Source organism: Pseudonaja textilis, chromosome 1 (assembly GCF_049901715.1).
Source record: "Pseudonaja textilis isolate UNSWEBS1 chromosome 1, rPseTex1.2, whole genome shotgun sequence".
In the NCBI taxonomy this organism is placed as follows: Eukaryota; Metazoa; Chordata; class Lepidosauria; order Squamata; family Elapidae; genus Pseudonaja; species Pseudonaja textilis.
Genome location: NC_141990.1, coordinates 4486071 through 4512047, shown reverse-complemented (window position 1 = coordinate 4512047; position 25977 = coordinate 4486071). Strand labels below are relative to the sequence as shown.

The window sequence follows — 25977 nt, the reverse complement described above, 5'->3', positions numbered from 1 at the left end:
GCCAGCGAGACGGGGCTCCGCAAAGCCAAGCACCGTCGGAAGAGCTACCTCTGCCGGCTCCTGCGCAACACGACACGCCGCGGCCGAGCGGGCCGCTGCCCGTCTACACCTGCTGGTAAGCGGGCCCGGCCCGGCCCGGCATAGGATCGCGCGGCGCGGCCGGCACAGGATCGCATTGCGTGGAGTGGGGTTTTTTTCCACACACACACACACACACACACACACAGCCGCTAAGGGAACCAAGGGACGGGATGGGAAGTCTGCATCCTGCAGCTTCTGGGGATGTTTTGTCCCTTGGAGACGCGCTCAGAGCTGGAAGGGAGGCTTGGAGGTCATCTAGTCCAGCCCCCGATCAAAGCAGGAGATCCCGAGCTATACCGTTCCGGACAAAGGGCTCTCCAATCTCCTCTTTAAAAAGCTTCCCCCGTGTGGGAACATTCACAGCTGCGGGACATTGCATGCGCCTACACACCTGCGGGTAAATGCCCCGCGCGGCTCAGCATAGGATCGCATTGCACGGGGGGTGGGTGGGTTTTCCCCCCTCCCCCAAAGGACAAGCCGAGAGCTCTGCATCCCGCAGCTTCTGGGATGTTTGTTTCCCTTAGAGACACACTTTTGAATCAGCATAGAGCTGGAAGGGAGCTTGGAGGTCATCAAGTCCATCCCCCCCTCCTCAAGCAGGAGCTTGTAGACTATTTCAGAGAAAGCGACTGCAATTTTAGTGGATTGCAGTTTGCTTGGAGAGGTGTCCCTGTTCTCCCCCCACCCCTCCCGCTGACCAAGGGGTTTGCTGTTGCCTCCTTCCTAGGGGTGGGAGAAAAGGGCTGGCTCAAAGTCAACCAGCTGGCTTTGCCCTTAAGGCAGGATTAGAACTCAGGGTCCTGGCCTTCTAGCTTGTTGTCTTAACCACTAAGCCAAACCGGCTTCGATTTTGGGGGAGGTGGGGGCTTCCAGGCAGCGTTGACTTTTGGTGACTGCCTGGACCGGATTTATTTATTTTTTTAACTTGGCAACATATTTTGGAAGTCGTTTCTCTTCCTTTTTGTGAGATCCAGGTCTCTACCTAGCTAAGACCCCAAGCCAGCTTCGATGACCCTCAGCCCTGGGGCTGGGGCGCGGGGGGAAGGAGGAGGAGGAGGGCTGTGGGGGGTCCTTGCTGCTCTTTGAGCTTGGGGGTTTTCTTGCAGACATTTCATGACCCAACTAGGCAACATCATCAGTGCTAGAAGGGGGTGGCGGGGTTGCAGGGTGGAAGAGGAGGAGGAAGTGGAGGAGGAGGAAGAGGAGGAGGAGGAAGAGGAGGAGAAACAGTAAGTGGAGGAGGAGGAAGAGGAGAAATAGTAAGTGGATGAGGAAGAGGAAGTGGAGGAGGAAGAGGAGGAGAAATAGTAAGTGGAGGAGGAGGAAGAAGAGGAGGAAGTGGAGGAGGAAGAGGAAGAATAGTAAGTGTAGGAGGAAGAGGAGGAGGAGAAATAGTAAGTGTAGGAGGAAGAGGAGGGAAAAGAGGAAGAGAAGGAATTGTAAGTGGAGGAGGAAGAGAAAGAAGAAGAGGAAGAGGGAGAGGAGGAGGAAGAGAAGTGGGAGGAGGATTGTGGGGTCCTTGGTGCTCTCTGAGCTGGGTGGTTTCTTGCAGACGTTTCATGACCCAACTAGGGAACAATATCAGTCCTGGAAGGGAGAGGAGTTTGGGGAGAGGAGGAGGAGGAGGAGGGGAAGAGGAGGGGGAGGAGGTGGACCAGGAGGAGGGAGAGGAGGAGGACTGTGGGGTCCTCTCTGAGCTGGGTGGTTTCTTGCAGACGTTTCATGACCCAACTAGGGAACACCATCAGTGCTAGAAGGGAGTGGGGCTTCTGGAGTGAAGGAGGAGGAAGAGGCAGCGGCAAGATCAAACCATTTCTGAGATCTCGCCAGAAAAAGACAGCAGGGACTTCAGTCTCGTCCAGGCAGCTGCCAGGATTCACGACAGACTCAAAAATGGGGCGGGGGGGACACCCCCAATTAAAAGCACACGACATCAATGTTAATGTCTAGAAGTAAACCGCTAACGAATCTCATTTTCTCTCCCTTAAAAGGGACAGCTTTTATAAATCGGACACCCGCCTGATTTGCCGCCGGTCGCTCTGCACGGGCCAGAAGGAAGGGGCATTCATGACTACCTGCCATCGTCTGAATTTGAGGAAACCTCTGCAGTGGTCCAACAAGTGAGGGCAAGCCTCCTCCGGCCGGGGGGGACAATAATAATCCAATTTTAGCTTCTGAAATCGGTGTCCGCTGGCGGCTGGGAACTAGCTGTTTTGGCGGAGAATGGCCTGGCTGGACGAATGGAAACCCGGAGGATGCCTAAGCAAGGAACCTGGAAGAACCATCTTGGCAGGGGAGGAGAGGCAGGAATGACGGGCCCCCAAACCCCCAAGCTCTGGCAAGAGGCATCGAACACTTAACTTGGATGTGAGTCGCTTCCCTTCCTTCTATCTGCACCTGTCCTCTCCGTACCGTGTGAACGTTAATGAACAATGCTGTCCGGGTTCCGACGGACGCCCTAATTAATTCATGTGCCTCGAGCCACGTTTCAAAAGAAATCCAATTATTTATTAGGAGCAACATGTCGGCATTTTTCCCCGAGTGCAGTTGGCTCTGCCCTATGTATTTTACGGCCACCTATGACCCTGTTTCTCCCTTCCTCCCAGGATGTGTCATTAATCACATTCTCCAATGGAGGTATGTCATAAATCACATTCTTTAACGGAGGTATGTCATAAATCACATTCTTTAACGGAGGTATGTCATAAATCACATCCTCTAATGGAGTTATGTCATAAATCACATTCTCCAATGGAAGTATATCATAAATCACATTCTCTAACAGGTATGTCATAAATCACATTATCTAATGGAAGTATGTCATAAATCACATTCTCCAATGGAGGTATGTCATAAATCACATTCTCCAACGATGGTATGTCATAAATCACATTCTCTAACAGAGGTATGTCATAAATCACATTATCTAATGGAGGTATGTCATAAATCACATTCTCTAATGGAGGTATGTCATAAATCACATTATCTAATGGAGGTATGTCATAAATCACATTCTCTAATGGAGGTATGTCATAAATCACATTCTCTAATGGAGGTATGTCATAAATCACATTCTCTAATGGAGGTATGTCATAAATCACATTCTCCAATGGAAGTATGTCATAAATCACAGTATCTAATGGAGGTATGTCATAAATCACATTCTCCAACGACGGTATGTCATAAATCACATTCTCCAACGACAGTATGTCATAAATCACATTCTCCAATGGAGTTATGTCATAAATCACATTCTGTAACGGAGGTATGTCATAAATCACATTCTCCAATGGAGGTATGTCATAAATCACATTCTCCAATGGAGAATGTCATAAATCACATTCTTCAATGGAGGTATGTTATAAAACACATTCTCCAAGGGAGGTATGTCATAACTCACATTCTCCAACAGAGCACTTTCCCGGGCTGTAGAAAACATGCCTATCCGGCTGGCACGGGTAACCTGGGACACAATCTGGAGAAAGGTATGCGTGGAATGTGCTTCTGGTCATAGCAATCAATCTGCTACATCAGATCTCCCCACCCACCCCTTCTTATGGCAACTTGAGAGCAAGCCAGAAATGCTTTACGAGTTGATAGTTAGCTAACCAACCCTTTTGTGCCCCCAAATTCTTGGCTGAATTGTAAAGGCCTTAGTTAGCTTGCTAGGACGGGATGGTGTTATGTCAAGACCTATTCTGGAAACACACCGGAGGCCGGGACGAGAAATACAGGCAGTCCTTGATGTATGACCACAATGGTGCCCAAAATTTCTGCTGCTAAGCAAGACAGTGGCAATAGGCTGACACCCACCGTAAGCCACTTAGCGAGGTCTGTGAAGCGGTGTATAAGTCTAAGTGCTATTGCCCTAGCTGTTCGAATGGTAGCAGGTGAAGGACTTACTTGCACGCAAGAATCTAGTCAAATGTCAGCATCAAGGCGCTGGATCAGAGTCAACCAAATTGAAGGGGTAGAACTTAAAACCATTTGTGGGAACACAGCAGCTCTAGGCTGATTCCTGTCTTGACTCTCCCCACACCCAAGGCTCTGCCTGTCCTTCCACATGAAGTGAGAGTTCCAGTATTGTGCCTTTAGGAGCCCTGGTGGTTAGAATGCAGCATTGCAGGCTGACTCTGCCCACTGGCAGCAAGTTCGATCCTGACCAGCTCAAGGTTGACTCCGCCTTTCATCCTTCTGAGGTCAGTAAAACAAGGACCTAGATTGTTGGGGGTGAGATGCTGACTCTGTAAACTGGTTAGAGAGGGCTGTAAAGCCGTGTCAAGCGGTATATATCTAAGCGCTAGTGCTAAGGAAAGGAAGGGAAGGGAAGAAGGAAGAAAAACAAGCAAGGAAGGAAAGAAGGAAGGAAAATGAGAAGCAAGGAAAGAAGGAAGGAAAATGAGAAGTAAGCAAGCAAGCAAGCAAGGAAAACAAGAAGGAAGGAAGGAAGAAAGATGAAAAACATGGAAAGAAGGAAAACAGGAAGGAAGGAAAATGAGAAGCAAGGAAAGAAGGAAGGAAAATGAGAAATAAGCAAGCAAGGAAGGAAAACAAGAAGGAAGGAAAGGAAGGAAGGAAGGAAGGAAGGAAGGAAGGAAGGAAGGAAGGAAGGAAGGAAGGAAGATGAAAAACATGGAAGGAAGGAAAATAGGAAGGAAGGAAAATGAGAAGCAAGGAAAGAAGGAAGGAAAATGAGAAATAAGCAAGCAAGCAAGGAAGGAAAACAAGAAGGAAGGAAGGAAGGAAGGAAGGAAGGAAGGAAGGAAGGAAGGAAGGAAGGAAGGAATATGGAAAACATGGAAGGAAGGAAGGAAGGAAGGAAAACGAGAAGCAAGGAAGGAAGTCATGGTGGTGCAATTGTTATAATTCAGTATTGCAGGCTAACTCTGCTCACAGTCAGGAATTCGATCCTGACTGGCTCCAGGTCGACTCAGCCTTCCCTCCTTCCAAAGTCAGTAAAATGAGGACCCGGATTGTTGGGGCTGACTCTGTAAAACCGCTTAGAGAGGGCTGTAAAGCACTATGAAGCGGTCTATAAGTCTAAATGCTAGTGTTATTGACAAACCACTCTTTATCGGTCACCACTGCCTGCAAGAAAGAAACAAACATATACAAGCACTTTTTATAAGTTTTTTTTTTTTTTAATTTCCACAGATCTCACATTTGAGATTTTGCTGACCAATGTTAATTCTCAACATCTGTTTTGTTTTTCCCCCTCTGCAACTGGGTTTAGCGTTCAGGAATTGAGCCCACCCCTATGGTTCATAAATCTTGACTTGGATGGAATATGCACTAATGTTTGGGGTGAAGGAGAGGAAGAGAAAAAAGCCCAAAGGGACAAGCAAGGTTGGTCAAAAAAAAACCCCACAACTCCAGTTGCAATCAATACCCTTGCCCGGCTGCAAGTACGGCACATCTGTGTGTGCTTTCTGCACCAAAATCTGGCGCTGTCTATCCACTCAAAATTCGAGCCACGTAAAACGGAGCAGAATTATCAATCTGCTAGGATTAAATCGAAGGTTTGGAAAAAAAAAAACAACTACAAAAAAAATTCTAGTTTTTAGCCAGCAGGCCCAGATAGGTCGAGATCTTCCTTGCAATCCGTTCCAAGTAATTTCCGAGCCAAAGTACATCACTTTTTCTTTTTTTTTTTTGCATTTTCATTGGAATGAGAAAAGTAATTCAGCAAAACGGTCGTCACGACTGGGTCTGGTAGAAAGCTAGGGTTGCGTGAGCTGGAATACACAATGACGCCCCCCCCCCCTCACCGCGAAACCTCGCAGGAGCCAGAAGAGGTGGGGAAAAGAAACTTAAAAAGAAAAAAGAGAAAACTCTGGCAATACCGCGGAGGTGGGATTTAGACTTCCTGTTTGCCAGGCTCAGAAGGAATCGTAGGTGGGTTATGCCGAAGGCTTTGGGCGATTATGTTTGGCAAACCACTCGTGGCTCTTATCGGCCGCCATTGCCTGCAAAGAAGAAAAAATTAAATAAAGGTAGTTCCCGACTTACAATAATTCAAATAGTATAGAAAAGAAAATAGAAAGGAGAAGAGAAGAGAGAAGAGAAAATAGAGAATAGAGAATAGAGTAGAAGAGAAGAAAATACTAGGAAATATAGAAGAGAATATAGAATAGAATAGAATATGGAAGAGACTAGAGAATAGAACAGTAGAATATAGAAAATATACAACAAAAGAAAGAAAAGAGTATACAATATAGAATAGAATAGGATAATAGAATAGAAAATATCGAACAGAAGAGAGAAGAAAAGAGTATACAATATAGACTAGACTAGACTAGACTAGACTAGACTAGACTAGACTAGACTAGACTAGAGCCGTGATGGTGAGCCTATGGCACATGAGCTACTGGCAAACTTACCTCACTGCACATGCGCATGCCTCACAGCTGACTTTTCTGCTGCTTTGAGGCCTTTTTCGGCCTCCCAGAGGCTTGGAAAAAGCCTCTGCAAGGCTTTGCAGGACAAATAATAGGTCCGTTCCGTCACTTCCTGTAATACCGGAAGTGACGAAACAGGCCTATAATTCGTCCTGAAAAGCCTTCTAGAGGCTTTTTCCAAGCCTCTGGGAGGCCGAAAAAGGCCTCAAACCAACCGGAAAAATCAGCTGTGAGGCACAGTGCAGGTAAGGGGGTGGCGAGGGGGGGACTGCATGCGCAAGGGGCGTGGGTGGGCACACATTGCATTCTGGGTGCTGGCATGCAAGTGCGCACGTGCTAACGTGCGCACATTTCTTGGCATAGGAGCCCCAAAAGGTTACCCACCACTGGAATAGAGAATAGAATAAAACAATACAATATAGAAGAGAATAGAAAATAGAGAAGAGAAGAGAATAGAAAATATAGAACAGAATAGAATAGAGAATACAATATAGCAGTGATGGCTAATTTTTTTGTCGTGGCGTGCCGAAAGTGCGTGCACCTGCATCCATAATGCAATGTGTGCGTGACCCCCCCGCCATCCTGCACATGCATGCACAACCCCCCCTGCACCGCATGCCTTTATGCATGCACAGCAGATATACCCGACAATCAGCTGGCTGGCGAGACGCACATGCGCAGTGGATCTGTTCCGGGCGATGGCTTGCGTGCCATAGGTTCGCCATCGCAGCAATATAGAATAGCATAGCATAGCATAGCATAGCATAGCATAGCATAGCATCTTTATCGGGAATGGAATGAAGTGGAGTGGAATGGAATGGAATAGAATATTGGAGTGTTGAATAGAATAGAATGGAATGGAATGGAATGGAATGGAATGGAATAGAATAGAAATTAGAATAGAATAGAATAGAATAGAATAGAATAGAATAGAATAGAATAGAATAGAATAGAAATTAGGATAGAATAGAATATAGAATTCTTTTATTGGCCAAGTGTGATTGGACACACAAGGAATTTGTCTTGGTGCAAACACTCTCATGTACATAAAAGAAAAGATATATCTGTCAAGAATCAAGAATCATCAGGTACAACACTTAATAATAGTCATAGGGTACAACAGAATAGAATGGATATAGGAATAGAATTTAAGTAGAATGGGATGGGATGGGATGGGATAGGGAATAGAATAGAATACAATACAATACAATAGAATTCTTTATTGGCCAAGTGGGATTGGGCACACGAGGAATTTGTCTTCAGTGCATAGGCTCTCAGTGTACATAAAAGCTATAAGTGATGATAAATCATCGTCATAGTCATCATAAAAACACATTCATCGTAAATCATAAGATACAACACTTGGTGATAGAATCAACATAAATCGTGCCAGGAAACTAAATAAAACAATACAAATCATAAAGATACAAGCAACAAAGTTATAGTCAAAAGTAGAAAAGGAGATAACTAATAGGCTCTAGGACTGGCCCGTGTTCCTCCCCAACCTCCTCACCGTCCGAGCCTGCCGCCAGTTACGCTGGCGGGCCACAACGTCGTCTCTGTGCTGTGCCCCGGGGCCATCACATTATCAGAGACCTGGAAGAGAAGACCCCAACTCACCTCATCCAAGAGCTTCTCGCCGTTCGGGTCCACCTTGGAGAGCTCTCTGAAGGCCTCGTCCCCCACGAAGCAAATTTCGTGGCCATCCTACGAGAAAGCAAAGAGACCACACCAACACGAACGAGACAGCATCATTTGGCTGGTTGCCCCACAAGAAGTGGAGATGATGATCAGGACACACATTTATTTTGTGTCTTCGAGACTAAATGTACTTCTTGGCTTGCAACCGATCACTTGGAGACCAGGTTCAATGGACCTGCCGGTGTCAGGATTCCGGCAGTGACCCCCCACACACCAATTAAACCACGAGTCTCGAGCTCATGATCCAGTAACATATTTATTTTAAGGGCACTTACAGGATCGGCCAAAATGACCACTTGTACCGTTGCTTTCCCGGGTGTGTCCAGGCTCACCAGAGGCGTCAAAATCTTCTGGTACTCCTTTTTCATTAAGGCTTCAATAACAGGCAACTTGGTAAATGGTGCGAAACAGGATCCAATGAAGAAGACATTTGGGGATGGAAGTGGGGGAAGAGAGGAGACCAAATAGAAGAGAGTCACGGTTAATTTTCCTGCAAATAACAGCCCCCCCCCCTCCTTTCTACAAAGTATTTTCAAAACAGAAAAAGAAAGTATATTTTCAAAACATGACAAGGAAGCCTTTTTGAAACGTCAAAGGAACCTATTTTCATAACATAAAAAGATTTTCAGAAGATGAAAAGAAGGCATTTTCAAAGCATAAACAAAGTATTTTCAAAACGTAACGCGAAAGCATTTGGAAAATGTAAAAAGATTTTTCAAAACGTAAAAGGACTTTTTAAAATGTAAAAAGGTTTTCGAAAGGTAAAAAGAAAGTCTTTTCAAACGGTAAAAAGTTTTTAAAACAGGAAAAAAAAAGAATCAAAACCTAAAAAGAAATTATTTTCAAAAAAATTTTAACAAAAAGAATTTCAAAACACGAAAAGAAAGTATGTGGAAAATGTAAAAGCGTTTTTTGAAACGAAGACTTTAAAAAGGTTTTCAAAACATAGGAAGATTTTTCAAAGCAGGAAAACCAAAAACCGTAAAAACAAAGCGTTTTCGAAACGTTTAAAAGAAAGTATATTTTCAAAACGTAAAGAAGCATTTTTTAGTTGACAGAGCTTTTAAAATGTAAAAAGGTTTTTGAAATGTAAAAAAGAAAGTATTTTCAAAACAAAAACCTTTTCAAAACATGACAAGAAAGCATTTTCAAAAGGTAAAAAGAAAATATTTTGAAAATATAAAAATATTTTGAAAATGTAAAAAGAGTTTTAAAAACCTAAAAGGATTTTTTTTTAAACATAAAAAGATTTTCAAAACATAGAATTTTCAAAACAGAAAACCCTTTTCAAAATATAAAAAGGGAGTATTTTCAAAACAGAGGATTTTCAAAACATAAAAAGAAATCATTTTTGAAAGCATGGTTGCTCAAAATCCTCAATCAATTCCATGTATTTGACACTGCTTTGTACTATAAACATCCAGATAAGTCCTTGGCTTACAGCCTATGATTTAGTGATTGTTCGAAGTTACAATGACACAAAAAAGAAATGACCTATCCCCGTTTTTCACACTTACAACACTTGTGGTCTCCCTATGGTCATGTGATCAAAACTGGGGTGATTGGCAACTGGCATGTACTTATGACAGTTGCAGCATCTTGAGGTTACGTGATCTTCCTAGCTAGTTTCTGATAAGCCAAGTCAATGGGTGGATGGGTGGGAACTGGATTCACTTAATGACTGCATGATTCTTTTAATGACTAGCAAAAAAAAAGGCACAAAGTGAGGCAAAACTCACCTAGCAACCGACTTGCTTAGCAATGGAAAATAATTTGGGCTCAATTCTGGTCGTAAAATGAGGACTACTTGTAAAAGACAAAATAACTTACCTCTTCCTTCGGGCAAGAGAAGGCGATGCGTCCGAAGGCTGTGCCGTGATCCACATCCTGGCCGACGCTTTGCAGCTCGAGTTTACACTGGAATTAAAATAAAAATAAGAACAATTGGGTTTACCAAAAAAAAAAAAGCCATACAAAATGACACCGGCCAGTTTTCAGGCAGCTACCAGTCTGGTTCAGGATGCAAAAAAAAAAGGCCTGAATTGTAAACTTTGGTGGACTTCTACGGTCTTGTTCTAGTCTGTCCATCTGACGTGGGAGCGTGGTTTTCTACTTACTTTCTGCTTGAGCATTTGTCTGGGGTCAATCGCTGCTTATCTGGGTGTAGACTGCTGTCAGGGTATGTCCCGTGAACTGGAACGGAGCTCAGTCACAGGGTCAGCCAATGAAAAGGCATAGCAACTAAGCCAGCCAACGAAGGCTGTTTGGAAACTGAAACTTAGAAGTAGCCTAGACATGGCTCTTTATTAGGCTCTGCAGCTCTGAAGCTATGTTAAGCTTCGAGTCTGTCCACTGAAAATAAAACTGCTTCTCTCTTCTGCTGTGGGTCTCGCTTGCCCGCTGAACTAAAGCGAAACTGTTGTCCGTTTCTGAGCTGTTGAGCGGCTGTTCTGCTCCGAACCTGTAACCTATCTGCTTGTTTGAATTTGCTTCACGCTGGAGAAATCTACAACTGGTCTTGTTAAATTTACTTTATGTACTGTATTTATAAAGAAGTTAAATGAAGCCTCTGCCTTCTGGGTTTACTTTTCTGGCACTGAATTTACAGTGCAACACTCTGAACTGCTGCTGGACAGGAAGTGTCTTTCTCTGTTTTATTTCCTGTTTTTGTTCTTTTTAGCACAGCTGATTCGTTGTTTTAGTCCCAGGGGCTGAAGCAACTGAGTTGAAAATGGGCAAAGCGCGCGCTCACCGAACCGGTTGTTACACTGGATGAATCGCACCGCAGTTTATGACCGTTGTGGCATCCCCACTGACACATGATCAAAATCCAGACCCTTAGCAACCGACATGTATTTATGATGATTGCGTTGTCCCCAGGGTCACGTGATCTCCTTTTGCGACTGTCATGCCCTTTCGAAATCTGAATCCAAGGAGGAAGACAAACAGCTGATAGGGAGTGTGGCTCCGTTGGCTGTGGAGGAGGCTGGGGAAGGGCAAAGTCCGGCTGGGCAGAGTAGGGGAGAGGTAGAACAAGGGAGAAGGAGGAAGACCCAGGCCCACCCGCTCTTCATCCTAGGGCACGCAGGGAGGAACAAAGAAGGGAGCAACGTGGTGTGTGTGGCTTACGGGGGAGGAAAGGGCCCTGATTCCCTTCATTAGCCATGGCTGGGAATAGAGTTTAAAAGAGGTGCATGCTGAGTGCGGCAGCTGCTGGGAACAAACGCGACTTTATCTTGTGTTGACTTTGGTTATCTATGTTCCTGGCATCCTCCCAGCGGCGTTGAATTACGGCCGTCATGTCTGGAATTTCTTCTCCTGCCCTGCCAGACTAATTACCTCATTTTGCCTTGATTGGACTTAAAGTTACAGTTTTTGTTGACCATGTTTTGGACTTGATTCTCTGCCACCAAAGGCTGTTCCTGGGGGAGTTTTTCTCTAGCCAGAAGGTAACCAGGACACTGGGGGCAAAGTTGGAGCTAATAAAGGGACTCCTACTGATTATCTGACTGGGTTGCCTTTGTGCCACGCCCCTTTGGGTCACCACAAGTCCACGGGGAAGCCCGATTCACTTAACAACCCATTCCCAGCTCAGGTGTCTGAGTGAGGACTGCAGCCTTGACAATAAAGTCTTACAACTAGCGTGTAAGACCTTCGTTCAATGGGATGCCCTCCAAATGCATTCTCATCCCATAACCCTCACCTTAGCTGAGCCTTATGGGCTGGCTGTCCAACTATTCTGCAGGGCACTTCGGGGCGGAATGAATAGAGGGTGGCATTTCTTGACAACTGTAGGAAGGGTGGACTTCAATCCCCAGAATTCCCCAGTCTGTGTGCTTTTAGGATGTGGCGGCTGAGGAATTCTGGGGAATGGAAGTCCAGACGTCGTAAAGCAAGGGTGGGCTTCAAAAAACTTCACAACCGGTTCTTTGCTCGGTTGCTGGGTGGGTGTGGCCATGGTGGGCGTGGCCTAGTCAGCCTCCTGCACCACCGGGGGCGTTTTGCCCTTCCCGGACTCCGGAGGCTTTCCTCGAGCCTCCTGGAGAGCAAAAAATGGCCTCCCTGGGCTCCGGAGGCCTGCTGGAGGCTGGAAACGGGCTCATTTCTTGTCTTCTAAAGCCCCTAGGAGGCCCATTTTCACTTCCCTGAGCCTCTGCTCAGGCCCTGCACTTATCTGGGATCCAAAATGGGCCGTGTGGAGACTCCGAGGCAGTCGTCGTAACTACCGGTTCAGCGAACCGGATGTAAAATCGACATCCGGTTCGCATGAACCGGTACGAACCGATTATCAGCCCACCTCCCGTCTTAAAGCATGCAGGCTGAAGAATCCTGGGAGTTGAAGTCCACCCCACCTTCAGGTCCCTACGGTTGAGAAACACTGCCCCGAGGACAGCAGCCTCACCTGGTTGTCGGCGTAACCGAGCACAACTTTCTTCTTGCCTTCGTCCTTCTCGTACACTTTCATGCCCAGCAACCTGGACCAGTAATCCACCGATTTCGACAGGTTGGATACAGCCAGCGTCACCTTCAGCACTGGATCTGAAGGATAAGAACAATACAGGTTGTTAGGGATACACCCTAGCAGAATCTGCAGGGCAGTCAGGCAGGCAGGCAAACTATGTGAGATAAGCGTTTTTGTAGCTTACACTCAGTAAAACAGATACACCGTGCTAATTAAATAGTTTATTCCAGTAAGAGTTATAGCATAGTCAAACAGTCCATATATCATTCACTAATTCAGTCCGTCCAGGGATTATTCAGTTGCAAATTCCAGTGTCGAAAAAGAGAGGTCAGTAAACTTACAAATATCAATCCAGGAATATATCTCCTCGCAGTAGAGATATGAAGAACTCAAAAACTCCTCTCTTCCTTTTGCAAACTCAGCAGTAGGGGAAACACGCAGCTAACAAACCATACAATCCAGTAATTGTCAGCGAATTGTCAGCAATCAATCAGGTTCTCTTGCTCCCTCTTATGGTGGTTTTACACCACACCCAAAATTACATGCTTTGCAGTTTTAAAGTGACACACACTTAAACTTACAATCATAGTTTATATATATTATTTTACCCAAACTACGTTAGGTAACCTATGTTATTCCTAACACAGGTGGGCTCCAATGCAGACTTTGGGGCAGGACAAGGTGAGCCACTCGAAACATCTTCCCCTCGACCAGACTCGCCCCGTTACATCCGGATCCTCGCATGGGTCAACCAGAGGTCTTCCCCAGCACATCCCAACTAGCAGCAGGTCCCACAGGATATCCGAGGGCTTAGAATGGAATAAAGCTGGAACGGGCCTTAGAGGTCTTCTAGTCCAACCCCCTGCTCAGGCAGGAGGACCCTATGCCCTTTCAGACGAGGGACGGTCCAGTCCCTTTTGAAAAACCTCCAGTGATGCAGCAGCCACAACTTCTGGTGGCCAGCTGTTCCACTGGTTAATTTTTTTCTCAAGGTTAGGAAGTTTCTCCTTAGTTCTAGGTTCTTGCTTCCATCCTTGATTAGTTTCCCCATAAAAGGGACCAACATTAACCTTGGGGACGTGATTGAATTCTGAAATCAATCCAGAATCATACAATCTTAGACCCAAAGAGCTGGAAGGCACCTTGGAGGTCTTCTAGTCCAACCCCACCTGCTCAAGTAGGAGATCTACCTAGACCATTTCAGACAAGTGACTGTCCAATCTCTTCTTAAAAGCCTCCAGTGATGAAGCACCCACAACGTCTGGTGGCGAGCTGTTCCACTGGTTAATTGTCCTCCCTGTTAGTTTCTACTTAACTCCGGGTTGCTTCTCTACTTCGTTAGCTTCCATCCGTTGTTTCTTGTCCTGCCCTCAGATACTTTGGAGAATAGCTTGACTCCCTCACCTTTGGGGCAGCCCCTCAAATACTGGAAGACTGCTATCATGCCCCCACCACCACAGTCCTACTTTTCTCTAAACCAGTGGTGGCAAACCACTTTTTCTGTTCTTGTGACAATAATTGCGCGTTCCAGCACCCAGAAGGCAATGCGTGCTGCCCCCGCCCGTGCATGCGATCCCCTTGCGGCACGCCACGCATCTGTGCGTGCGTGCACGACCCCCCTCTGCAGCACGCCGCGTAGCTGAGCATGCGTGCGCAATTCCCCCGCCGCGTGCTGCGCGTGTGTGCATGCAGGCGTGATCACTCCCGCACCGTGCGTCTGATCGTTCTCCCACGCACCCCTGGGCATGCGTGCCAGATACCCGACAATCATCTGTCGGGCAGCAGCGGCCCGTGCGCACTGGGGCTCTTTCAGGCGAGTTCTTGCGTGCCGGGGGAAATGGCTCTGGGTGCCACTTTCGGCATGCGTGCCCTCGGTTCGCCATCATGGCTCTAGCCGGGCCAAACCCAAATCCTGCCATCGTTCTTCATGGGTTTTAATGTCCAGGCCTTTAATCCTCATCTTAGTTGTTCTTCTTCTCTGCGCTTTTTCCAAAATTGTAATGTGGGGACCATAACTGGATGCAGTACAGGCCGTCCTCGACTTACGAGCACAGTCGAGCCCAATAGCTTGCCAAGGGAGACATTTGTTAAGTGAGTTTTGCCCCGTTTAAACGACCTTCTCTTGCCACCACCGTTAAGTGAATTTCCACCGTTGTTAAATTAGTCGCACGGTCATTAAATGAATCCAGCTTCCCCGTTGGCTTTGCTTGTCAGGAGGTCGCAAAAGGGGATGACGTGACCCCGGGACACGGCGACCGTCATAAATATGAATCCATTGCTAAACGTCTTGAATTTTGATCACGTGACCGAGGATCGTAAGTGTGAAAAACATTCGTTAGTTGTTTTTTTAAAAAAGTGACGTAACTTTGAAGGGTCACTAAGTGAACTGTTGTAAGTCGAGGACTACCTATATTCCAGGTGTGGTCTTAATGAATGATTTATAAAGCAGTGCTGTTTTATTCATCGTTCTTCACAGCTCTTGGGGACGTTCTATCACGGTGGTGGCTAACCTTTTTTGGGGCTCCTGCCCCGAAAAATTGTGTGTGTGCTTGTGCGCGCTCTCTAGTGTACCAGCACCCAGAGGGCAATACATACGCCCCCCCCTACACCCACTGCGCATGCACACACAATTCCCCCCACGCCGCCTCCCGCTTACCCGCACTGTGCCTCCCAACTGATTTTCAGCCTGTTTGAGGCCTTTTTCGGTCTGTCAGAACCTTGAAGAAAGCCTCTGTAGGCCGAAAAATGGGCCTGTTTTGTCACTTCCGGTATTTCCGAAAAAGGCCCCCAAATCAGCCGGAAGGCACGCGCATGCGCAGGGAGATAAGTTTGCCCGGGGGCTCGCATGCCTGCACAAATGGCTCTGCGTGCCACCTGTGGCATGCGAGCCATAAGGTCCGCCATCATGGTTCTATCGTCTTTCCTGAATTTGGGCTTCCGAGCGTCATCGGATGGGCAAACGGAGGAGCTGCAACCTCGTTGTTCTGTTCTGCTCCTTAGTGTTGTGGCCCACCAGCGGCCAGCGGAGGAGCTGGCCGTTGATTTGGACAATGAGGAGGTTGGGGAGAAGCATTGGCCAGTCCTGGAGTCTGGGGAAGGCTCTGATGAGGGGCTGTGCGTCGGAGGCAGAGATGGGGCCAGGGCTTTCCGGCAGTGATCAGCTGCCTTCGGAGTTGGAAATCAGTGGGGAAGAAGAACAGCTGGAGCCTGTTCCCAGTGTGTGCATGCACAGAACTGCCAGACGAAGGGAACAGCTGAGGAACAAGGGCCGACTCAGGAGTAAAGCCACAGGTGGACGATGAATGGCCCCTCCCATGGGGAATAAAAGAGGAGCAAAAGGGGGAATGGGGCTTTGCAGGAGACAATTCGTTCAAATCATTCAGGTGAAGAACTATTCCTGACTCCTTGCCAAGTATTGTCTGCTACAGCGTGGCGTTTGGAAGCTATCGGCCTGCCAGCTCTCCAAGCCTGATCGAGGTCTGTAGTTGTGAAATCTCTGGAAAGGCTGTTGGCTGGGACTTTGCTGGAGAGGAATTCCCTTTAATAAACTAAATAAAAAAGGGTTTTATCGGGACGAGGAATCAGCTCAGCTCAGCTTCGCGCTTTGGGGGACGCCTAGGTCGCAACGTTTACCTTCTTGGGGTCGTTCTTTGTCTTCCAGAAAGAACTTATATCCCCCCGGAGCTTCTAATTCATAAATGCCAGCTGAGGTCTCCTTCACGGGCCACTGCAATTTTCTGGCATTTTTCACAGCCTGGCTCGAGGTAACGGTCATCCCCTGTATAAGCACGGGGTGGGGGGTGGAGGGAGGATAATCAAAACAGATGTTGAGATTCTAGAAAGGGCGCAGAGAAGAGTAACAAAGATGATTAGGGTACTGGAGACTAAAACATATGAAGAACGGTTACAGGAATTGGGTATATAGTTCAATGGTAGCTAACCTTTCTGGGCTCCTGTTAGGAATAACATAGGTTACCTAACGTAGTTTGGGTAAAATAATATATATAAACTATGTTAGTAAGTTTAAGTGTGTGTCACTTTAAACTGCAAAGCATGTAATTTTGGGTGCGGTGTTGAACCGCCATAAGAGGGAGCAAGAGAACCTGACGATTCGCTGACGATTCCTGACGATTGCTGGTTTGATGGATTGATGGTTTGTTAACTGCATGTTTTCCCTACTGCTGAGTTGCTGAAGGAAGAGAGGAGTTTTTCACTTCTTCATATCTCTACTGCGAAGAGATATATTCCTGGACTGATATTTGTAAGTTTACTGACCTCTTTTTCGACACTGGAATTTGCAACTGAATAATCCCCGGATGGACTGAATTAGTGATAGATATATGGACTGTTTGACTATGCTATAACTCTTACTGGAATAAACTATTTAACTAGCACAGTGTATCTGTTTTTACTGAGCGTAAGCTACAAAAACGTTTATCTCACATATTTTGCCTGCCTGCCTGACTGCCGTGCAGATTCTGCTAGGGTGTATCTCTAACAGCTCCTGTGCTGAAAAATTGCGTGTGCGCTTGTGCACGCATTCTCGCGTGCCAGCACCCAGAAAACAATGCACGTGGGCCCCCCCCCACACCCCCTGCGCATGTACGTTCAATTCCCCCCCCACACACGTCACTGCCGCCTTACCTGCACTGCGCCTCCCAGCTGATTTTCAGCCTGTTTGAGGACTTCTTTGGCCTGCCAGAACCTTGAGGGAAGCTTCTGCAGGCCGAAAAATGGGGCCGTTTTGTCCCTTCTGGTATTTCCGAAAAAAGGCCTGAAAAACCAGCTGGGAGGCACATACGTGCATGCGCAGTGAGGTAACTTTGCTTGGGGCTCGTGGCCCTGCACAAATGGCTCTGCATGCCACCTGTGATACGCGTGCCATCGGTTCGCCATCACGGGTTTAGTTTAATGAAAAGAACGACAAAGGCGAGGAGACACGATATTAGTCCAGTATTTGAGAGGCTGCCACAAAGAAGAAAAGGGCGTCAACTTATTTTCCAAAGCACCAGAAGGCAGGACAAGAAACGATGGATGGAAACTCAACCAAGGAGTGAAGCAACTAAGGAGAAACTCCCTAACAGTGAAGACAATTAACCGGTGGAACAACTTCCCACTGGAAGTTGTGGGTGCTCCAACACTGGACGTTTTTAAGAGATTGGACAAATATAACCGCTGATTTATTGGCAAAACCATGATAAAGCATGGTCATGTGATCGTGGAACACTGCTAATACCAAAAAAAATTGTCTGAAATGGTACAGGGGGTCGGACTAGAAGACCTCTAAAGTCCCTTCCAGTTCTGTTATTCTGTTAATCACAAGAACCAACTTGCTTGCAAGATTATTTTTTTTAGTGCCACCGAAATTTTGAACGGTTGCCATAGAGCCTCGATGGCACAGCGGTTAGAGTGCAGTACTGCAGGCTACTTCCGCTGACTGCCGGGTGACTGCAAATTTGGCAGATCAAAGCCCACCAGGCTCAAGGTTGACTCAGCCTTCCGTCCTTCCGAGGGGGGTCAAATGAGGGCCCAGATTGTTGGGGGCAAGAGGCTCTGTAAAAACTGCTGAGAGAGGGCTGTAAAGCATTATAAACTGGTATTGTGATGACCCAAAGGGGCGTGGCACAAAAGCAACAAAGTCACAAAAGTAGATGAAGTCCCTTTAATTCCTCCAACTTGGCCCCCAAGGTCCAGTTATCATCAGCAGGAGAAAAAAAACTCTCCCAAGAACAGTTTTTAAAGGGAAGAAATTCAGTCCGAACCCAAAGTACATATAGATTATAAATAAAAACTGACACAAACCACGCTGCGGCAAGTAACGAGACAGGGCAGGATAAGGGATTGCAGACTTCCAAAAGATAACAAAACACACACAGTTGGGAGGACGCCAGAACCCAGATAGGACTTGACAAACAAAGATAATGCACGCTTTGCTTCCAGCAAGGTGCCGTGCGCAAACACCCTTTATATCCTGTTTTCCCAGCTGCATCTATTGAAGGGAATCAGGGCCCATTCCTCCCCCATAAGCCACGTTGCTCCCTTATCTGTTCTTCCCTGTGTGCCTTAGGATGAAGAGGGGATGGGCCTGGGTCTTCCTCTGAATGCACAGCCGGACTGTGCCCTTCCACAGTTTCCTCCACAGCCACCGGAGCCACACTCCCACTCCCTGTCAGCTGTTTGACCTCCCCCTCGTAATCAGATTCCAACAGGTACATGACAGGTATATAAGTCTAAGTGCTATTGCCATTGCTATACAAGTCCGTTGGTAAAGCGACATCTACCCTGGTAACAGTTTTCATCCTGTTATGGGTTTCATCAGGCACAAATAGTGTCTACTGATCAGATATTTGTTCTATCTATCTATCTATCTATCTATCTATCTATCTATCTATCTATCTGTCTATCTTTCATTCATTGCTTCATTCATTCGTGAAGCTGCCCTACTCAACTGAGCAAACCCTTAAAAACGATAAAAATGTGTTCAGCACTTGGAAGGGGAAAAAAGATAAAAGAATGGAATATCTTCATCCAGGTAGTCCTCAACTTATGACGCCAAGGGAGCCCCCAATTTTCAGCAAGCCAATGGTTAAGTTTTGCCCCCAATTTTACTTTTCTTGCCACCGTTGTTCAGCGAAGCGCAGCAGTTTGTTAAGCGAGTCACACGGTTGTTAAGCGAATCTGGCTTCCCCTTGGACTGCTTGTCCGCAAAAGGGGACCCCGCGACCCCGGGACATTGCAACCGTCATAAATACGAAGCCTTTGAATTTTGATCACGTGACCATGTTAAGGTATTAAGATTTAGATACTGACAAGTGGTGAGTAGCTGCACGATGCTGTGAAGCCAATGTAAGTCTGGCTGATGTAACCAGAGAATATGGGTCTTTCCCTTTAAGGCTGGAGAGTAAAGTTCCCTTTAAGAGGTGTGTGTATTAAAAGGCAGCCATTAGAGGGTGTGGTTCTCTTTCCTTGTGGCCAGTATTCAGTGCAGAAGGTCTCCATGTGTTAGGAAGAAGAAAAGCTTACTTGCAAAGTTTGGCCACCACGTGTATATTGTCTTTATATACCTGTTGTATATTAGATCAGTGGCCCCCCCAACCTTTTTTGTGCCACGGCTCGGTACCGGCATCACAAAATGATCCACGGCCCGGTACCGGCATCAGCACGCATGGCAAGGCGAGCCGAGCGACCGGCCAGCCAGCCGTCCCCCGCTTCTCCCTGCCACCTTCAACTCCTCCTTTGTACCTTTGTCGATGGGCTTCGCTTCGGGACGGCTTCGGGATGGTCACTCGGCTCGCCTTGCCTTGAGCGCTGAAAGAATTCTCGCGCCTTAGTTTTGTTCGAAGCTGCCCCCCGTCTTCGATGAAACTAAGGCGCGAGGATTCCTTCAGGACCCAAACGCCGCTTTCCAACCGGAAAAGCTCACCGGAAGCACTTTCTCATCAAAACAAGATGGCGGCACCCAGCAAACCGGCGGCCCAGTAGAAAATGTTCCACGGATCGGTATCGGTCTGCGGCCCGGTGGTTGGGGACCCCTGTATTAAATCACTGTTACTGTCTAAGTCAGTGGTCGCCAACCAGTGGGCCGAGGACCACTGGTGGTCCGTGAGAAAATTTTGGTGGTCCTCAAGAGAAATGTCACCCCCAAATCACCCCCCTCAAAGCAATTAATTCAGGCTGTGTGGGAACACAAGACTGTGCCGCCCACATGGCCCGCGGGAAGACAAGGCTTGCGTGGCTTGCATTGCGAACAACACGAGGTAGTGAGGGGAGAGGGGAAAGGGCAGAGGGGGGGGGAACTTGCCCCATGCGCTCACCTGACCACAGGACTGTTTCTTTCTTCTTCTGCTTGTGGCTGCACACAAGGAAAGCAGCAAAAGTCTTTCTTTCTCTCCCCCAAACTCCACCAGAAATGAGTCTTTGGGACCCTGCAAGGCCTCCTGCTCCAAGAGGCTGTTCCAGCAAAGACTCATTTCTAGCGGAGTTTGGGGGGGGGAGAAAGAAAGACTTCTGCGGCTTCTGCTGCTTTCCTTGCATGAAACCAAAAGTCTCTCCCTCCCTCTCTCCCTCTCTCCCCCTGAGAACGGAGCTGGAGACAGTATCCTGCGATCCCAAATAAAGAACGATCGATCGGTAGGAAAACGGGGTGGGGGATTTTCCTGCAGACTTTTTGGAGGGATTTTCCCAGGGTCTCTGGTCCGCGGGATTTAAAATGATGGGTTTGGTGGTCCCTGAGGTCCAAAAAGTCGGCGGACCCTGGTCTCAGCCCATGTGTGCTGTGTATTGTTCCTGCGTTATCTCATCAAGGTCGTCACGCTGCCAAATGTTCTGACAGACCATGGGGATGCTGTGACAGTCGTAAACCGGTCATAAATCCCCTTTTTCAACGCTGTTGTAATGTCAAGCAGTCACTAAACGAACTGCTGGACGTCGAGAACACCCTGAACTGCCTTTCTTCCTTTTTTGTGCAAATTCCAGATTATATATAAAACGATCACAAAGCCATATTGGGAATAACGCTTACCAGAAAATCATTGCCAAGGTGGTAATTCCCCACACCGTAGTTGTATGTTAGCTCGGCGACGAAGTGGCCATCTTCCGGTCCGTAGCCGACCATGGTTTTACTCCATTTGCCATCATAGGGACTAAAAACATATTCATCTTAATTTGCTTACAGGTACAGCATCACAACTAGAAACATCTGTTACGGAGGTGGTATATTCAGCAGCTTCTGACCAGTTCTGGACAACCGGTAGCAGAAATTTTGAGTAGTTCGGAGAACCAGCAAATACAACTTTTTCACTGGATATTTTACAGTGCCCTTCCCCTGCCATGCCCACCAAGCCACAGCCACAGAACCAGTAGTAAAATAATTTGAATCCCACCACTGATCTGTTATGCTTTCCCCTTCCCTCCTGTTGTGGTCTGCCGGTGTCCTGCGAAGCTGGCAGCAGAGGTGTTGTCATGCCCTAGTTGGAATCTGATTCCGAGGGAGAGGTGGAACATCTGACAGGGAGTGGGAGTGTGGCTCCGGTGGCTGTGGAGGAAACTGGGAAAGGGCACAGGCCAGCTGGGCATTCAGAGGAAGACCCAGGCCCACCCCCTCTCCATCATAGGGCACGCAGGAAGGAACAGAAAAGGGAGCAACATGGTTTACAGGGGAGGAAAGGGCCCTGATCCCCTTCATGGGCTGCAGCTGGGAAGACTGTTTAAAACGGCAAAGTTGCTGGAAGCAAAGCGTGCATTATCTTTGTTGAGGCTTATCTGGGTTTTGGCATCCTCCCAACTGGGTGTGCCTCGTTATCTTTGGGAAGTCTGCAAGTTATTATCGTGGTCTGTCGTGTTAATTACTTCAGCATGGTTTGTGTTGTTTTTTTATTACTAATTTATCTGTACTTTGGGTTTGGACTGCATTTCTTCCCTTTGTAGACTGTTTTTGGAAGAGTTTGATCTTCCACCGAGGATAATTGGACATTGTGGGACAAGTTGGAGGTATTAAAGGGAATTTATCTGTTTTGGTGACTTTGTTATTTTTGTGCCATGCCCCAGGTCATGACAGTCAGACAGTGGGGAAGAACATGGGCCAATCCTGGAATCTGGGGAGGGCTCAGACGAGAGATCTGCATCTGACACAGAAATGGGGCCAAGGCCATCTGGAAGTTATGTCCTGAGCCCGGAGCCTCCAGAATCTGACATCAGCGAGACAGAGGAACAAGGGGAGCCTGTTCCCAGTGTGCGCTTGCGCAGAGCTGCCAGAAGGCAAGAACAGTTAAGACAAAAGGGGCGACTTGGGAGTAAGGCTTGGAGGTGATTGGCCCCTCCCATAAGACATAAAGGAGGAGCAAAGGGACAGGAGCCTTTGCAGGAAGCAACTTTGTTCGTACTGGTTAGTTTAAACTCTGAAGCTCCGTGTTGACTCTGTGTTCCGCGTTTGGCCTTGTAGTACAGCTAATTGGCAATTTAGTCATTGGCACCATTTCAAGGGAGATAAAGGTGGCTGCTTATCAACCTTATCCCAAAAGACTATGGCAGACTATTCACAAACTGTTTGGGACTCATTACAGGTTGTGAATGCATATAATTCACAGCCGGTGAAATAATAAAAACAAGGTTTTGGGGAACAGCGTGTGATTGTTACTGCCTCAGGAAGCCTTGATCAGAACATCTTGGAACAGCCTGGAGGGTACAGGTAGGCCTCGACTTATCACCACAGTTGGAACCAGAATTTCCACTGCTAAACGAGGCAGTTATTAAATGAGACACCACAGTCTGTAAACCCTCCAAATCCAGATAGTTTCTTTGATTAAGAGTAATCGGGATGAAACCTACATACCCGTTGCAGGTGGCCTTGCAACCTTCTTCAAATTCTTCATGCCTCAGGACCTGTTGGTTCAAACCCACATTAAACTGGTCAGTAAACAAAGCGACAGAATCAAGATCTGGTGAAGTATTAGTACCGCTTTATAAAGCCTCAGTGAGGTCACATCTGGAATCCTGCATCCAGTTTTGGGTGCAGCCAGCTTATGACCACCATTGAGCACTCAAATTTATGTTGTTAAGTGAGACAGTTGTGAAGGGAGTTTGGCCCCATTCTATGACCTTTCTTGCCACCATTGTTAAGTGAATCACTGCAGTTCTTAAGTTAGGAATGCGGTTGTTAAGTGAATCTGGCTTTCTCCATGGACTTGGCTTGCCAGGTTGCAAAAGGGGATCACATGATCACAGCGACGGTCATAAATATGAAGCAGTTGGCAAGTGTGAATTTTGATCAGGTGACCATGGGGATGCTACAACGGTTGTAAGTGTGAAAAAAAGATCATAAGTCACTGTTTTCAGTGCTATTGTAATTTTGAACGGTCACTAAATGAAGGGTTGTAAGTTGCGGACTCCCTGTACATGGACTACGGTCTTATTTAGTGCATAGAAAATAATTTAAATGTAAATCTTTAAAGTTAAAGGTTATGATTGGCGAAAGCAAACGTTAGCCAAGGAAACTTGGATGCAACAAGTCACCACCACGAGCAGCTGTGGGACACTCTGACCACTGCATGGTTCACCTTGTACCTGCCTACAGACAAAGACTTAAAACCATTAAACCAACAATTAAATCAGTGAAGACTTGGTTGGATGAGGCAAAGCTGAAACTCCAGGCCTGCCTTGATTGCACTGATTGGAATGTTTTTGAAGATGCCTCTGCAGACCTAGATGAGCTCACAGATACTGTAACATCATATGTTAGCTTCTGCGAAGACTTACGTGTACCAACAAGGAACCTGCAAATATATATATTAACAATAAACCTTGGTTCACAGCTAACTTAAGCAGCTACGTTGTTCCAAAGAGAAGTTTGCTGATGACACAACAGTGATTGGTCTCATTCGAGACAACGATGAACCTGCATACAGACAGGGAGGTTATAGAATCTGCATACAGACAGGGAGGTTATACAACTTGCCTTGTAGTGTAACCGGAACAATCTGGAACTGAACACACTCAAAACCGTAGAAATGGTGGCAGACTTTAGAAGAAACCCTCCTATACTACCACCTCTTACAACACTAGACAACACCGTATCAACAGTAGAGACCTTCACATTTCTAGGTTCTACTATATCACATGACCTAAAATGGACACCTAACATCAAAAACATCATCAAAAAAGCCCAACAAAGAATGTTCTTTCTGCACCAATTCAGAAAGCTCAAATTGCCCAAGGAGCTAATACAGTTCTACAGAGGAATGATTTGAGTCTTTCCATCTGCACCTCTCTAACTGTCTGGTTGGGTTCGGCAACCCAATAGGACAGACACAGACTCCAGAGGATAATTAGGACTGCAGAAAAGACAATTACTACCTACCTGCCTTCCATCGAGGACCTGTCTACTGCATGAGTCAAAAAGAGGGCTGTGAAAATATCTACAGACCCCTCACATCCTGGACATAAACTGTTTCAACTCCTACCCTCAAAACGACGCTATAGAGCTCTGAACACCAGAAGAACTAGACACGAGGACAGATTTTCCCCGAATCGCCATCACTCTGCTAAACAAATAATTCCCTCAACATTGTCCAAATATTTACAAAGTCAACTATTACTATTAATCTGCTCATCACTCCTTTTCACTCCTCCCCTCCCACTTATGACTGTATGACTAACTTTGTCGCTTGTATCTTTACCATTTTTATTGACTGTTTCCTAGTATGATTTGTTTGCTTATTGTACCGTATGACTATCATTAAGTGTTGCACCTAATGATTCTTGACTTTTGATGACTGTATCTTTTCTTTTTATGTACACTGAGAGCATTTGCACCAAGACAAATTCCTTGGGTGTCCAATCACACTTGGCCAATAAAGAGTTCTATATCCTATTCTATTTAAGTCTACTCAATGACTTTAGATAATTAGCTCCATCCTTCCAAGAGGTGGGGAAACCCAGAACAACTAGACACAAGGACAGTTTTGTCCCAAATGCCATCACTCTGCTAAACAAATAATTCCCTCAACACTGTCCAACTATTTACTAAGTATACTCTACTATTGCTATTAATCTTCTCATCACTCCTTATCACCCATCCCCTCCCACTTGTAAGACTGTAACTTTGTTGCTTGTATCCTTATGATTTATATTGACTGTTTCCTAGTATGATTTGATTGCTTATTATTGTACCCTATGACTATTATTAAGTGTTGTACCTTATGATTCTTGATTCTTAATCAATGTACCTTTCCTTTATGTACACTGAGAGTATTTACACCAGGACAAATTCCTTGTGTGTCCAATCACACTTGGCCAATAAAGAATTCTATTCTATCTATTTTAGCAGTAGATTATTGGCCGCTCTAGGGAATCAATTTTCGGTGGACTTCCGCCTCAGGGTGCCTCTAGTGATGACGTCATCTCTTCGGTTCCAAGCCCTCCGGGTTTTCCCGGGTCTCTCTGACCGCCTCCTCCACAGCAGCCTACTTACACGCATGCCCAGTAGTTCTCGGTAAAAACGGATGGTCTGAGCTCGGTCGCCGACTTTGAAGACAAAATGTAATGCGCGTCTTGCCTTCATTTTCTTCTCTCAGAAGATCACGAGTTCTTGGATTGTCTATTTTATTTTGTCGCGGCGTGTCGCCGTCTGATAACGTCACAGACAACATAGACGGAGCTCCGTCTCCACGCAGACTCAGTCTTCCGCTACAGAAAATTCCCTCCTCCACCAATTGAAAACCACAGCCAATAGGAACGGCTATTTCTAACCGGAACCTCCTAGACGCTCTATATTATTTCCTCTATGGCTGAAGCGAACTATTTTGATTCGAGACGGCTATCAGGCACCTTGACATAGAA

At 46.5% G+C, this 25977-nt stretch overlaps 1 protein-coding gene across 1 annotated transcript; it reads right to left on the bottom strand.

Annotated features, from left to right (window-relative positions):
* Window positions 1-5200: 5200 nt before the first annotated feature.
* Window positions 5201-25881, bottom strand: GLOD4 (glyoxalase domain containing 4). The gene is made up of 9 exons (XM_026710237.2): window positions 25610-25881; window positions 22973-23022; window positions 21164-21284; window positions 16276-16420; window positions 12583-12719; window positions 10011-10097; window positions 8456-8569; window positions 8100-8186; window positions 5201-6047 (listed from the first exon to the last, which is right to left on the bottom strand). Exons 1-9 carry the CDS (start codon window positions 25697-25699, stop codon window positions 5982-5984), a joined length of 897 nt encoding a protein of 298 aa, XP_026566022.1. The 5' UTR covers window positions 25700-25881; the 3' UTR covers window positions 5201-5981.
* Between the last annotated feature and the right edge of the window lie 96 nt (window positions 25882-25977).